This window comes from Psilocybe cubensis, chromosome 7 (assembly GCF_017499595.1).
Source record: "Psilocybe cubensis strain MGC-MH-2018 chromosome 7, whole genome shotgun sequence".
Classification (NCBI taxonomy): domain Eukaryota; kingdom Fungi; phylum Basidiomycota; class Agaricomycetes; order Agaricales; family Agrocybaceae; genus Psilocybe; species Psilocybe cubensis.
The window spans coordinates 281,174-296,964 of NC_063005.1; the positions used below are offsets into that span (position 1 = coordinate 281,174).

Here is a 15,791-nt window from a genome sequence, read left to right on the forward strand (position 1 = left end):
CTGCAATGGTTTATACATTATCACGGTTGTATCTGGTGGCATCTTCCATGTCCAGCAACATACACACCTCACTGGAAAGTTTTGATTAAGCCACCTGGTTGCATTGTCACCGAGAATCCCACCACTCGCTCTCGTGCTTCACCATACAGACCAGCGACACTGATCGAAGCTTATTGGTAGTTTCATTGCTTGTTTACCTTTCCATGACACGTCGCTTTTCACTATCTAACAGGGCCCCTCACCTCTTATTGGACCATCGACGAATTGGAAGGCTCGGTGCAGTTACAAATGCGCTAACATTCAGACTTCCAGACATGGATCAAAACGGCCCTTACATCCACGGTGTGTTTGGCTCTGGGACACGATGCGCTTGCACTGGAAACCACAAAAAAAGCAGTTGGCCGAACCGCGTACATCCGATGCCAAATGTTCGGACCAAGAGGGCTGGTGGTATGAAGTTGAAATGGCGCGTAAATGAATGGGTAAGTGAGTTCACCATTGCCTTGGGTCTGCTTATCTCCGGGACGCAACACGCTGGCTCTGGAGACTACGAAGTGGGATTAGATGACTTACAAGCCAGGGGATCGCTGAGGGATGTGCAAAGCAATGAAGGAGAACCCTTGAGAAGATGAATGCATGGGTAGGGAGTGAGGGTGAGTAGAGTGAGTTAAACGAGGCCTCTTTTTACGTTTTGTGGAAAGCTCGCTGTACGCAATGTCTGTTACATCTATCCCTCCAATGTCCACCAAAACTCTCTGAGAGATACCAATCGACTCGGCTGTATGTGTACTTGGTGAGTTGTGTCTCGAGTCGGGACGGTGCGGGATCCTTGACTTTCAGTCTATGTTAGGCTAAAACCCGGGCCTTCTGAATAATCTGGGATATTTCGATGTACGTGGTGAGTGCTCTAGGTTCCTTGAATTAACGAGTCTGTGAATTAGGGTATTCCCAGACTTGGAAAGGCAGTATGTACCTCAATAGAATGATTTGAAGGTTTGTTTGCGCTAAAATCACGTATTTATATTTCTTTTTTAGGCAATTTCATGAAAACAGCATGTATTACAATACAATTTTAAGTGCGTTCAGTGAAAAGTACATGTGCGTAGTTTTCCATCTAGAAGCACTCCGAATTAGAAATTCCCCAGCCGATGCTCCACGAATCCTTCTCAATTCAAGCATTGGGAATAGTAGTGGTTTGAAATCTGGCATGTTCCCTGTGTGCAACATGTTTTTAATTTTTCGTGTAGTCAACGATGGTTCGTGAAGCTGCTGCCTGCAGTTACCATGATGACTCCGCGGTAGGTCCAGGGCCCAAGTGCACTGGTGCTAGTATCGCATCGAATATCCTCAGAGCAACAGTGTGCAGCGTAGATCAAGTGGAATGGGCCGGTGATGGTATTGTTGACTCCAATGCCGATGGCCATTGTCGAGGTGGTATGATGGCGGATTGGAACGTACATGTAGAATTTGTTGTTTCGTGGGATGCCCTGGGGAACCCAGGCATTTTCGACTGCCCAAAGAGAAGTCTGCAAGGCTTAGGGGTGACCCATGATCCTGACAGTTAGCCATGTCCACTGTCGAGAAGAGACGCCAATCGGTCATGTTAAAATAGGTGACCCCATCATTGTCATGGTTCATGAAAACATAGAGCCGGTTGTTATATACGAGAGGTGCGGGGTCTGCCGTGTAAATGGTTTGCACAGAAGGGTTATTGGCTCGAGCAATGTCTATACCAATCCCGTCAAATAGAGCACCGAAAAATAACTATCCAGCTAGAGTGGAAGGTAGGCGAGTAGGTACATTTAAAGGGACATACAATCCTCGAGGTATAAATGAATGGGGAAGGACAACCTCATCAGATTAGGTCCTTCAATGTGATGCTTGTTTGTGTCATTAATTGCCAAGTTATATAAAGCGTCAGAGGGTCAGCCAGCAAACAAATAGGCAGCCCTGTAACTTCGTTTCTGAAGGGCTCCTGTGCCAACAGAAAGTAACACAGGGTAGGGAAAAAATGAGAAAATTCAGAGCATAAGTGCGAATGGCACGCGACTTCACACTCTGTCTCCGATTGTAGAGGATATTTTGTACATGTATATTCTGATTCACAAATAGGGTGGGATGGCGGTTGTGGTGTCGGTGTTCAAACACGCGTGAAGATCCAAAATTTCGCGAGTTTTAGTTTGATGTTTGGGAAGTCCAATGATAAACTTCACATAGCGTATATCTCAAAAAGAAAGGGATTGCAAGTTATAAATTAAATCTATTTATTGCATACTAATTTGATCACAATGCTACCAAAACATCGCTATCCGACTAAATTTTGTCTCGAAGACGCCTATTATAGCCCTCGAGCCATCGTGGAGGGTGTGCGCAGAATTCTCACGCACCCGGCCATCGATATCGCGGTAGTATAAGCCGGAAGAAAACAGGTGAGCGCTGACGCATCACCTTTGTCTACCAGCTCGACCCTCGATGACTCCCTCGTTCCCTACAGTCGCTGCAGTCCCGCGCTGAAGCACATCTCGCACCTGTGAAAAGTGTCAAGGTACTTGTCAGATTGTTTATTTGTGAGGGAACGAACAGAACACTTACGGTATAGAAGAGGCCGGTTTGAGGGACTTGATGATTGATGAGATTCGGGCGTATATGCCACGGCTTCTTGTAATGGCGAGAATCTTGTTTGCGTTGATAATCCTGAAGAAGAGGGTTCGTATAGAACGAAGTGTAAACGTCTCGTCTGAATCCTTCATTCTAAAGGACAAAAAACTTCAATGACCACATACCTCTGGAACGCGCTGTTTTTTATGTTGAAATTTCTGGTCAACATCTACTGCTGGAGAAGGCGCAGGTACACATACCTTCCATGTGCGTTGCGCTCACTGCAATCGTGCTCGACAGGGTGATCCCCGGAGCATTGATCCTTGACGGTTTGCTGTTCGCCTGTGGATAACTGATTGTTACCTAAACCTTCTCCAATAGTATGTGAGACTAGCAGGAATCATGAGTCGATAAGCCCAAAATCACAATATATCAGGACATACAGGTTTCGTTGTCGTTTGTAAACTGATTTCTTGAGTTTGGCAAGGAGGACTGCGGCATGAAACGCTGACTGTTCTCAATGCTGAACTCATTAGCGGTCGCATATGGATCATGCATGCCATGTCCATAATATCTATAGATTCTTAGCATATGCGAAATTGATTCGCGAGCAATGCTTACGATTGTGAGGGCCTAGCGTCGAGCCCATAGTCTGATTTGCGGTAGGGAACATAACTGTGTATCCTAGGTATGTTGAGTCCCATCGATTGCTATCGCAAGTGCTCAGGCACTATGCCTAAACGAGAAGAAGAACATTTCTTCTCGGCAATGGCGTCCCATTGTTCTTTTCTCATGTGTGAAAAAAAGACCGGTACGGGATCACCATCGCAAGTATCTGCTACCGACGGTGACTCCATCGTATCAGATTTCTCGGGTTGACACGGGTATCAGGTGTCAGACGGGTTTATAAGAACGTCATACAGGATGTTCGTTGAAAAGACACATTTTTTTGGGTACCAGTCAGCATGTAACAGCCGTGTCAACAGCTTCACAATTTCTTCATATCTTGTTTAAACACAGATTGGATGCCGTCATTGGATTCACATATGTACGTCTATCAAATATTCTGAGCGAAGGCCCTCTTCACGGGCTCGCGAGTCCTACTACACGCATATCCACTCTATTGGCACCAGGATATCCAGATACTCTCTGTTTGTCACAAATGATCTCAAACTGCCGATTTATCCATGATGTTTAACAATTCACATTCAGAACGTGTGCAATGCGGCCTAAGTGCAGGTACGATACTTTCAAGTACAAGTCGGAGCCGGCATATCTAGCCGACTTTGTTCCCCGGCGTCAACCCGGCCATTGAAGTGCACTGTGGATTCTCTACTTTACAAGCCAAGTCAGTCCGCATTTATATTCGTGATGATATCACAGTCATGCCAATGCGCTAGGCTACTCTGTTAAATAGAACGGCGACGACGATCTTGAAATGCGTCAAGAAAGGCATCTCAGCACACTCTGCTAAGAGAGTCACAATAGTCGGCCACTCACTCGGTAAGGAAACTTTTCGTTTATGGATTGTTATCGTCTCTGATATAAGAAAATGTGTGCCAGGCGGTGCACTTGCACTTCTTGATGGTGTTTACCTGCCTCTTCATATCACAGGCGTTGTATTCCGTGTGATTGGATACGGAATGCAACGCGTACGTATTGCAGCTCACTTGTAAAGCTGTAGACTGAGCACCCAATGCAGCACGGGTGATGTGCTCAACGTTTTTGTTGGAAATGTGGCTGACCATCACGGTCCGTACGGTGCTGTCAGCATGGACTGTTAAACTTGAGACGTATACCAGTAATACACGCAATACAATGTATCTTGTTCGCAATAGGGCCCATCTCATGATTCTCACCGCCTCTGCCGCTCTCCACGACCTTGGAATGAGAAAGATCAAGGCGAATCGCCTGAGGCAGCGTTAGTCATAGACATGACATCATTCATTCGGCCGATGCCGTGATGGGTACTTGATTTTAACCTTGCACGAAGTTGAATTGCACTGCTGGCGCTGATACATATTTGATAGAAAAATATGTATCGGTAATTATGTTTCCTATTGGTTTTTGACGTATTTTACTGGAATATAGGCTTCGGGCTTCCCTAATTGGGTAACCCCGGACTCTATATACGAGAAAAATATGTCAAAAACCAACAGGAAACATAATTACCAATACATATTTTTCTATCAAATATGTATCAGCGCCAGCAGTGTTGAACGCATGTCCCGCCGAGTCGAATGTCGATCCCCCCTAATACCATACGCTCAATCTTGCTTCACCGACCACATTCACCAACCTTAAAACACAAGCGCACGCCTCCATACATTTCCGGCTTCATTTCGCCGCGATTTCCTGACTTTTTCATTCATAAACCATCCCACCACCCGTGAATCGACATTTTCCCCCTCCGGCGTGACCTCAGCAAAACTCAGAAACGACTCTTGCCAGCCGCATAGGACATTTATCCATCCACAAATACCGCAATATCTAATGTTGTATGAGATGGAGGAATAGACGTAGTGGCATCTTGAGGAGTTTTTCAGTGCGTTTCCCGCTGGCTGTTTCTCCCTATCCAGGCTCGTCCCTCGTATGGTCAGTACATCCCGCTTTCAATTGGTCAAGATTACTTATAAGGCACGCCTTCACTCTCTTTATCTTCCCCTCCCTTATTATGGTTCTTTTATTCCATCTGTCCTCTGTCAATGACTCATGTAGGGCTAGTCCTCCTCTCCCCTTTCCAATTCCGCCATCACTTTGACCAGTTCCAGATGACTAACCAAGAGCTTAGCGCTATAAACGCTGTGCTCTGCAACGCGCGAGATTATACACGTTGGTACGAAAGGGTATATCAAGGTACATTTGTCCCTTTCTGTCAGAACTGCCATTCATCTTCGCGGCCCTCTCTCACACACTATTCTCCATGTCCAAATCCCTTATTCTTTCATCACCCTGGAATCTCTTGCATCACATAGAACCCACTTCAAGCGCATACATATCCCACACCCGGACATACAGTCGGCGATGGCGGTAGCATATACTCCAACACAGTAAAGGGGGGCATGTAGTCGCACCTCTGCGTTGGTAGGCGAGTTTGAGTTGATGTTCAAGTTATTATCCCTCTTTCCTTCTCATCACAGATCTAAAGTGCGTATGTCCGTATCTCCTTGGACGCTGTAGCTATTAATCGCTTTAACAGTGCTTAATGCGATCACATCTCGTGGTTACGAGCACAAATGCATCTATATATTTTCGTTTTTCTACTCACATGCATCCATCACTTACAGCTACTCGGAATACCGCACCCATTCCGGATTTTGGGGAAGCGATTAAACAAAGTGGATCTAGAAACGTTGCTCTGAGACGCATATGGGTGAGATATCCGTTATGCGTTTTTTGTTCGACTGTTTGCTCAAAGATACCTCCTGGGAGTCGGGGCAGCCACGAATTTCATATTGTACCTGAAGCATTCCAGAAAATACCTCATCAACTGTAGTTCACAGCGTCCACATCTTTCCAAACGCAACAAATATCGTCCTCAACAGCTGTAACTTTGTCGCTGCACCTGGGGGGACCATCAACATGCCCACACAGCCACATTCCGAATGCCATACTACAAAGCTCGACCCTGACGGTGAGTTTTCCGATTCTAAGGGGGAGACCTCAGTTGGTCCCAAACCTATACCCGTAAATTTGAATGAAACTGGTACGTTGTCCTGTTCTGCGTGATTTTGTATCTGCAATGCTGATTTGAATTTGAACTTCATTCGTTGACAGAAGACCAAAATCAAAACATCAGCACAAGCACCACGCTAGACCTGATACGCGATTTGATTGAGATTCAAACTGAAAGAAAAAAACGAGCGATGCAAAAGCTGATACGCGCGACTGAGGATATTGAAGATGCCGATGCGCGACTCGCGGGCTATCTCGCGATGGAGGCTGAGCTATCACGGCGGAGTGAATAACATTAGACTTAGATGATGCTGAATGGTATACTTTGGACGCTTTGCAATATTTATTGGTTGTTTATGGATTACAAAATACAAGCACTCTACACAAATCTCGAAAACCAACTGTGGCATTTCGGTTGTGTGAATTGACGTGAATCAGTCAGGGGTTGGTCAGGGGCAAGTCGTTCAGCCGTTGAATGTCACAGTTGTGGCACCATCACGTCACTGTGACGGCGGCATCCTAATAGGGAATGCCGAGCATATCCGGCATGGACGTGCCGGAGCGACACAGTTTTCTATCGCTTTCCACAAGTTTCGTATTTGATATTTCTCTCATTATTATATCTATAACGTATGTACTACAGTAAGGTATATAAGCAGTAGGTAGAGTAGGTAGAAGGAGGGAGCTTGAATAGACCACTTTATCCAGTCATTTGAGCTTCGACAGTGTGCCGGGACCCGTGTGAATAACGCGCCCCGTCACAGTCACGCCCGTGTCGTGGTGCAAAAGACAAATCGCAAACTTGCACTGCTTGTCATTTCAAGGTCGCGGGTGTATTTTGCCGTCGCATTCCGAGGTGCGTTCTCTTATATGGCCTTCAAGACTCAATCTCAAGCTCATTTCATGATCAATCTTGCACCAGTTTTGCGCAGGCGATGAGGGACGTCAGCTCGAAGGGACACAAACTGGGCGCAACCCGCACCACACCGCCCAAAATTTTCAGACTCCCTAACGAGATTCTCCTCTACATCTTTTCACTGAACGCGCGTCCGTACATCGACCTGTGTCAAGACCCTGATGGCGAACCCCGAGTTGTTATGTTCCATGATGATTTTGACTCCAAGGGTCCACTTTTGCCTACACGGCGGGCGTCGCAAGTGTGCCGTCTATGGCGCAACGTAATCCTTGCGTCCCCCGCGCTGTGGGCAAATGCACTGGACCTGAACTTTATGATGGAGGAGGAGGATAACTGGAGGAACGAAGGCCTGAAGAGAACGGGCCAATCTCCCTTGACAGTCATCGCTGAGATTGACTTGGGCGTGCCTGGAAATCGTTTTCCATATTCATTCCTCTTCGAGATTTTGGATAACCATTGGCATCGCGTGAAGACGTTTTTCGTCGGTATATGTACATTCTCCGAGTCGGACACCGTCACTAGCGTTAAGGACGCGATATGGAACGCGTTGAATCGTCCGGCACCTGCTCTCCAGTTCTGTTCCGTCATCGACCTAGACACAGTGAAGCATTCACCGGATACGCCGCTATTCTCCGGGCAGGCACCACAACTTCGATCATTGGTATTGCAAGGATTTCGAGTCAAGCTGTCTGGTGGTAGATGGCTATCCAACCTCAGGCGACTATTTTTGCAGTCTTGCGACGCATTTCCCGCCGATGTCGTCCTCCAAGCCCTGTCCGAAATGCATTTACTGGAAGATTTAGTGCTAGAAATGGATCCTTCTCCACATATCGAGGGGATTTCGGAACTTACGGTTGAGCTTCCTCACCTGGAAAACATCACCATTTTCCAGTCTATAACGTGGCTGTCTTACCTTGTCAAGTCGATTGTCCCAAAACAAGGCTGTCGATTCACCCATACCATGTCGTCTGACGTAAACCTTCCTGCGAAACTCGATTCGATAGATGGACAAGGAAAAGCCTATGCTTCATTTTTACAAAAGTATTCAAACACATCCGACATAGTGTCTATATCTTACACTTTATCCCTGGACAATGCTGGCATACCTGGGATCCTTGTAAAGGGATTCATACCCGACAACCCCGTCCTCGAGCAAGAAACGGAACGCATCGTCATCGAATACCAATTCAATCACGATTTCACCCAGTGGACCCGCACACAACTTCCTCACCTCGCCGCGGACGCGCTCGCGGGATGCGACTTGCACAACGTAACAACCTTCCAGCTCATCCTCAAAGGCAAACTGGAGGAAAACGCGCGGATCACGGATGATACCATAGTCGCGTTTGCTCTATTCGTGAGGGCGCTCCCGTTGGTGGATTTCCTGCATTGCAATTCGTTCGCCTTGATCCTTTTGTTGTTTGCACAGGCGTTGTTTCGTGACAGCGCCATCTTCCCCGAGCTGAAGACTATCAGATTGGAGAGACAGGAGTTTACTACTGCTTTACTTGCGGAGTATATCACGCGGCGGAGGAATGCGGGAGGCTCGGTTGAAACCATATGCCTTGTTGGCAATGGCGGGTCGAAATTGGAAGATGTATCGTCGACTGTTAATGAGCTCGAGGAACTTTTGGGAGTCGCAGTTATATGGGAGGGTCCTATAGCAGACGAAAAAGATGATGATGATGAAACTGATGAGGACGAAGACGACAATCAGGAGGATAGAGTATGACGGTAATGGCATCTGGCAATGATACTTACTTGGACAAGTCGCGACGCCTCTTAGCAGAAGATATCCGGTCAAGTCAGTGGACTTTACGATATGACTTCTTCTCACCGTTTCAATCATTTTATGCATATCCCAGAATATCCAATTGAGCGGGTGGGCTATGTTATTATCATTAATATAAACTATAATACACAAGTACTATTTGTTAAATACCTAGTCTTCAATATCGACTAATTGTATAGGAAATCCGATAGACTGTCGATAAATCATAAAATCTCGAAGGGCTCCCTTCCGACCATTACCCGTTGTGGTAAGGCGGACAGTCATCAAACCTGGTAAAACAATTGTATCCGAAAACGTGGACTGAATGTCTATCAAAAACTGCAGCGTGGATAGGTCGGTTCGCAGGGTTTCAACGAAGGGCAGAGCCAATAGGAAGGCATGGAACTGAGTGCAGGATGTGGGTATAGTGTTCTCCTCGAGCACAAGATGTAGGAAGGTGACAGAGCTGAGATCACATTGGGATAACGCCTGTGCGACGGCATATAATGATGATAACTTGTTTCGGTTTCGTTGGAGGGATACGTCGGATTCTATGAATACGTGGTGATGTTCTGTTGCGTGCATGTTGTGGTACTCCGGCGAATCGCAACATTGCACTCGAAGGTCGACGAAGGGTTCATGACCAAAGGTGGGTAAGCCGTGTTCAATATGATAGGAGATGTATCCGATGTCGCGTAGTGAAGTGTAGGTTCGAAAAAAATTGGAATACGCCAAGGCATGTGATGCAATGCGACGATCTGATACAGTGTCAAATTGTTGCCCAACTGAGATAAGCCTGCAACCCGCTGCAGGAATTATGTACCGAACAAGTAGGGGAAGCGAATTTGTTGTTGTGTAGACGGTGATGGTGTTGAGTCGAGGAAGTCGAACAGCGTGGTGATCATTGTCTGGCCCTGATCTGCGAGTGATTTTCGATTCTATGGCTAACTCCTCGAGTTTTGGCATGCATCGAAGGCAGTTTAATAGACTATTGATGTCGAGGTTGAAATGCCCATCAAATAACAATAGTTTCCGAATGTTTGTTAACCCGGTAAACTTCGGCATGCTTCCGTGCAAAATAAAAGAACGAAGCCGTGGCGCGTCCCCTGAGAAAAGAATCGAGAAATTAGCTGTAGATGCTTCATCCGAGGGTTCGTGAAGGGCCACCGCTGTACAGCTTTCCAGATTGGGGGCGGGTCGTCGTAGTGCGCTTAATATAATGGCTCTCGCGCGAGTTGTGAGAACATTATTGTCCAGTTTTGTGACAACAAAGTGTAGTTTTCGGATACGTTCCCAGTGAACCAAGATAAGGTCCTCAAAAAAGTCCAGTGGAAAATTGTCCTGATCCCTCATATCTGCGACCACAGTCAGGCAAGCATTACCTGTTCTGCGGATGACCTCATCTCTCCAATAAGGAGTCCGTTGGTCCATAAAGGTCAAGTCAATGGATGAAGCCCAAAGGGAGGGGGAATTAATGACCTGGTCGCGCCAACCTCGACAAACTTGAGACATATGTTGAAGAGTAATCAAAGGAGCGGTTTCCCGTAGCAGTTCAGAATCATTGTCGCTTTCGACTATTAAACTTTTTTCACGAAAGGTAACGGGCATGGAGGTGGTCGAGTTTAGTGAGAAAATATGATGGAGAACATCGTGATTCACTTTCGTGATTGGGGACTCTCGAGTCACCCCTTTTTGCATGATAACCGCAATTTCAATGTTCAGGGGTTCTCGCGCCGGTATATGGAGAGTTATGGTGTAAATAGAATCACTATGAACATGGCAAGTCAGACTATGACATTGAAATTTATGTTCCACTTCACCTTGATAGATTTGGTAAGCTTTACGTGTAAGACTTGTTGCCAATCATACAGGAAGTCGTGCGTAACAGTTGCTTGACCAGTTGCGATGATAAAATGCAAAAGTGTGGGAATTATTGACGGGGTCTAAAAATTGTGAAGCACTGCCGTGGGCGGCACACTGGCATGTCCAGCCCCTTTTGCAGTTCAATGCTTCTTACAACTTTCATTGCGTCCCAGCTTATTCATGATATACATCCCACATCATATTTAGACCGCATTTGTCTCTCGTTTGGCACCACCAGTCACCAGAGAACCTGCTAACAAACATTGAACAAACACCTGGAGGATAAACCAGGGTGTATAACACTTTTGACAGCATGTCAATTTTTCGATAATCCTGGATCTGTGATACTTTCATTGAGGAAATTGAATGCGACATTTTCTGCAAAATTTGAACTGGTTTCGTGATACTGTTCCTACCCCTTTATCTCTGTCGAAGAGTCCTTATAGAATGCAGCACCACAGCCACGTGATGTGTGGCTACCTGGCGCAATGGTAGCGCGTTTGGCTTCGATCGCTAAATGGCACCAAAAGGTTGCAGGTTCGAGTCCTGCGGTGGTCATCGTTTTGCCTCTGTTTAAGTTTTAGTTTTTCTTTGATGCATCGGCCACCTAACCAGCCGTGGTACCTAACACTGATTGTTTTTTACTTAATGATTCTAACGCGCAAATTCCGGAGGTACTCCCTAATATTAATAGCAACCACCATTTTTGTCGTTGTTGAAAATCCTTCGGCCGGCTGGGATGTCCGTTCCAATTCCGAGAAAATTGTGACGGTCTTAATCACCCCGTTTTCTTAAGTATATCCATTACCCCAATAAAAATACGCAAAGCCGGTCAATATGGTTGCCAGTGTGGAGCGAGTGTTTAATGTATTGTTAGCACATTCCGAACCTTTTCCGGACGAGTATAATTCGTGTTAGAACTATGAACCAATATAAACTTGCGCAGGTAAACGGTCCATGAGATGTCTATTCAACCTTACGGCGATTTATGTGCTCTAAAGTATATCTCCACAAGAGAGTAAAACGAAAGATTTCAGTCAGCATAATTTAAGAACAACCACCCATTTTACTGGACTTGAAACGGTATCGACTAGTATCGAGGTTTCTATAAATCCCCAGAAGTGACTTATATTCAGAATATGATCCCTTGAAATCAAATCATCACACACCCTGCTACCATCTTCTTCTCTTGCAACACCTGGATTTTGTGACGTCTTCAGATATCTCCACTGTATCGTTCCTACTCCTACATTTCAGGGTACAGCGTCCAGAAGAGATGTGGTTTGACTGTCATAATGACCAGGTCATTTGAAAGAGAATTTTTCCTGAGCCCACTTGCCTTTCGTGCTCTTTACTCGAGCATGGATATTAATCCGAGGATACATGGGATTTCGTGAAGAGCGCCAAAGCTCGATCGCTAAGTGAAGGAGAAACATATTGTTGAAAATTTGAACATGAGGGAGGTATCAGTCTGGTTTCTTACCGTGATTGCCGTGTTGTACTCACTGCAAGTAAGTAAAATCAGGTTTCATATATATTCTGCATCTTAAAATAGGTGATTCGGTTCTAGAGTACTCAAATTTTGCGATCTCAACTCACGTTGGCATGAAATAAAATCAATTTGAAAGGGATGTACGATTATCGAAATATCATTGAGTTGTGAAAAAGAACCTCGTCAAATCAGGTCCCTTCAGCGTGAAACGTGCTTCTTGTTTGTGTCAGTAATTCCCAACTTACATAATTGTGTGACTATGTCGGGTGTCGCCTGAGCTCTCAAGCGTCAGAGGGTCAGCCAGGAAACAAACAGACAGCACTGTAACTTCGTTTCTGAAGGTTTCTGTGCAAACAGAAAGCAACATAGGGTAAAGAAAAAATGAGAAAATTCAGAGCGTGAGTGCGAATGGTACGCGACTTCAGACTCTGTCTCCGATTGGAGAGGGTATTTTGTACATGTCTATTTTGATTCACAAATAGGGTAGGATGGAGGTCCCGGTGTCGGTCTTTAAACGCGCGTGAAGATCCAAAATTTCGTGAGTTTTAGCTCGAGGTCGGGGATGTCTAATGCTACACTTCACATAGAGTATATCTCAAAAAGAAAGTGATTGCAAGTTATAAAAGAAAGCTATTTATTGTGTAGTAATTTGATCACAATACTACCAAAACACCTCTATCCGACTAAATTTTTTCTCGAAGAGGCCTATTATAGCGCTCTCAAGCCATCGCGGACGGTGTGCGCGAAATTCCCACGCACCGGGCCATCGATATCGCGGTAGTATAAGCCGGAAGAAAAAAAGGTGAGCGCTGACGCATCACCTTTGTCCACCGGCTCGACCCTCGATGACTCCCTCGTTCCCTACAGTCGCTGCAGCCCGCGGTGAAGCACATCTCGCACCTGTGAAAAGTGTCAAGGTACTTGTCAGATTGTTTACTTGTGAGGGAACAGAACACTTACGGTATTGTTTTTGATCTTATCTTCGGCTCGTGAGTCGTGTACCCGCCACCATTGCCATCTAGCTAGCAGCTAGATTGACAAACCGGAAGCCTCTGTCCTTCCTCCTCTTGCGTTCACGTGTAACGCTGACACCAAGGCCCCCCATGCAACTGGGTATGTGGCCTTGGACCTGGGAGATGCTTGGAGCCGGCTGCTCCGGCGCAATGGACTCGTCCGTCCATGTACCTGCGTTGGTGTGTGGTACTTCCTCTTCGAGGGATTCATATGCCCCGGGTAGCCACTCCGAGGCATTGTTCTGGCTATATAGACCGCTATGGGAAATATCTCGTCAGAATCTTTCATTGTCGAGGACAAAAAATTTCAATGACCACATACCTCTGGAACACCCTGGTGAAAATTCTGGTCAACGACTACTGCTGGAGAAGGGGCGGGTATACACATACCTTCCATGTGTGTTGCGCTCACTGTGATTGTGCTCGACAGGGTAATCCCCGGAGCATTCATCCTCGACGGTTTGCTGTTCGCCTGTGGATCTTATATTGTGAATTCCCAAACCTTCTCCGATTGTATTTGAGACTACATTAAAAAAAGCATTGCAAGAACTGTGAGCCTAAAATCCCCAAAACACGATACATCAGGACATACAGGTCTGGTACTGGTTTCCATATTGATTAGTTGAGTTGGCGAAGGGGGACACCGGCGTGAAGGGCGAGCGATCGTGAATGCTACTTTGGCCCTCATTAGCAGTCGCGTACGCTTCCTCCGTGCCATATCTGTCATATATGTGGATTCTTAGCCTATTCAAGTTGATATGCGATCCATGCTTACGATGCTGAGGGGCCTGGCATCGAACCCAAATCCTCGTTTGTGCCGGGGAACGCCAAAGCTTGCATAAACCAAGACGGATAGTTGCTCCTAAGTACTGGGGCGCTGTTCGTTGGCCACAATGAGTCCTGTGGCAAAATATCCCACCCTGATTCAGAGTGTGCCGGGGGGGATGCATGGGTCCTCGCTGACGAGTGTGATCAGTTATGCGTATAATCATCAATGAAATTGTTGTGACACCGGCTTACATTGAAAAAGGACATTCTGCCCCAGTAACTCTTCCTCCGTGTAGGGATAAGGAGAGTACCGTGCATCGGATGACTGTGGCTCTTCTTCAGTCGCCGGATGGAATATGGAGGCATGAGTGGCTGATGCTGATGGCAGTGTATGTGGCGCTAAAATGGTTAGTCTTTAGGACATCTCTTGCTGAGGTATTCAATTCAAAGACTTACAGGCAAACTCAGAGGTGCCCATATTCTGACCATCGAATCCCGCAAACAACATAGATAACGGAGTAGGCGAATGGGATAATGCTGCCACCGTACTTGTACCATATTGGAATTGATGTGGAGATATATAAACTTCCGATTCCTCTGCCAGAAGCTGGTCAAGGAGTGATTCTGGTGCTGCTATGACATGAAGAGTCGATCAACATCAAGTGTTTGTCCCCAAAAAAACGTGCGCAATACTCACACTCCGATTCAAACATGGAGGAAATGTATCCAGGCAGGAAGGTGTTGGAAGGGATGACAAGGGATTCTTCTTGGAACTGAGCCATTGGAATAAGCGCAAAGGAGGATGGTGCGATAGGAAAGAGAAAGAACGGTATGAGCAGGGAAGGAACAATTTTTTTCCCTCAAAACATAGGAATCAAGTAGCGACACACACAAAAAAATCCCAGGCTCATTAACCAGTGCCGAGTCTGGATCTTCTGACTCACTATTTAGTCGTGTATCAGCGCTGCTACTGTCAAAATCAACTTTTTTCCCACACATGCACACAATGAGGCATTATAATTCCTCTTATTTCCCGCCACTCGGGTTTGGGACACCACAATGGAACCTCATGGCAAGCAACATAGTCCTTCTTTTAACCTCGTGTCCGAGTGACCTGTCTGTTATCTATTGGGCTTCGACATTTCTTGCCAACAGATTATGTGTATAATAGATAACATAAAGTAAGTGGTATTACATCGCGAGTGTGTATGCTAGGTCTGTTGAGTCCCATCGATTACTATCGCAAGTGCTCAGGCACTATGCCTAAACAAGAAGAAGAACATTTCTTCTCGGCAATGGCGTCCCATTGTTCTGCTATCATGTGTGAAAAAAAGACTAGTACATGATCATCCTCACAAGAACCAGCTACAGACTGTGTTCTTACCCACTCGAAGATACTAAAATCTTATTGTACAATGTCATTCTATATCACTGTGCCTACGAAAAGTACAGAATGCAGAAAGTGTACCACAATACAACTCCACAGGCTAGGTCACTCCGTCTTATCTGATTTCTCGGGATGACACGGGTATCAGGTGTCAGACGGTGCTTATAAGAACGTCATACAGAGGATATTCGTTCCAGCCACACACTTTTGTGCATAACCCGCCAGCATATAACAGCTATGTCAACAGCTTTACGGTTTGTTTAAACATAGATTGGATGTCGTCATTGGATTCACGTATGTGCGTCTAT

General features: G+C 45.9%; 4 protein-coding genes and 1 non-coding gene across 5 annotated transcripts; 2 read left to right on the forward strand and 3 right to left on the reverse strand.

The window, feature by feature from the left end:
• Positions 1 to 2,488: 2,488 nt before the first annotated feature.
• Positions 2,489 to 3,271, reverse strand: JR316_0007625 (uncharacterized protein; the record flags this gene model as incomplete). Its single annotated transcript, XM_047893360.1, has 5 exons — positions 2,489 to 2,528; positions 2,593 to 2,694; positions 2,784 to 2,795; positions 2,859 to 2,940; positions 3,220 to 3,271. The coding sequence occupies 5 exons, from the start codon at positions 3,269 to 3,271 to the stop codon at positions 2,489 to 2,491; spliced, it is 288 nt and encodes a 95-aa protein (XP_047746675.1).
• Positions 3,272 to 6,180: 2,909 nt separating this feature from the next.
• Positions 6,181 to 6,566, forward strand: JR316_0007626 (uncharacterized protein; the record flags this gene model as incomplete). Its single annotated transcript, XM_047893361.1, has 2 exons — positions 6,181 to 6,304; positions 6,376 to 6,566. The coding sequence occupies 2 exons, from the start codon at positions 6,181 to 6,183 to the stop codon at positions 6,564 to 6,566; spliced, it is 315 nt and encodes a 104-aa protein (XP_047746676.1).
• A 2,565-nt stretch (positions 6,567 to 9,131) lies between these two features.
• On the reverse strand, positions 9,132 to 10,568 carry JR316_0007627 (uncharacterized protein; the record flags this gene model as incomplete). Its single annotated transcript, XM_047893362.1, has 1 exon — positions 9,132 to 10,568. One exon carries the CDS (start codon positions 10,566 to 10,568, stop codon positions 9,132 to 9,134), a length of 1,437 nt encoding a protein of 478 aa, XP_047746677.1.
• A 729-nt stretch (positions 10,569 to 11,297) lies between these two features.
• JR316_0007628 lies at positions 11,298 to 11,381 on the forward strand. The gene has a single exon. It is a non-coding gene; the product is annotated as a tRNA-Arg (tRNA).
• Positions 11,382 to 13,333: 1,952 nt separating this feature from the next.
• On the reverse strand, positions 13,334 to 14,878 carry JR316_0007629 (uncharacterized protein; the record flags this gene model as incomplete). Its single annotated transcript, XM_047893363.1, has 8 exons — positions 13,334 to 13,586; positions 13,651 to 13,662; positions 13,719 to 13,851; positions 13,921 to 14,048; positions 14,104 to 14,287; positions 14,349 to 14,495; positions 14,553 to 14,729; positions 14,794 to 14,878. The coding sequence occupies 8 exons, from the start codon at positions 14,876 to 14,878 to the stop codon at positions 13,334 to 13,336; spliced, it is 1,119 nt and encodes a 372-aa protein (XP_047746678.1).
• Positions 14,879 to 15,791: the final 913 nt, after the last annotated feature.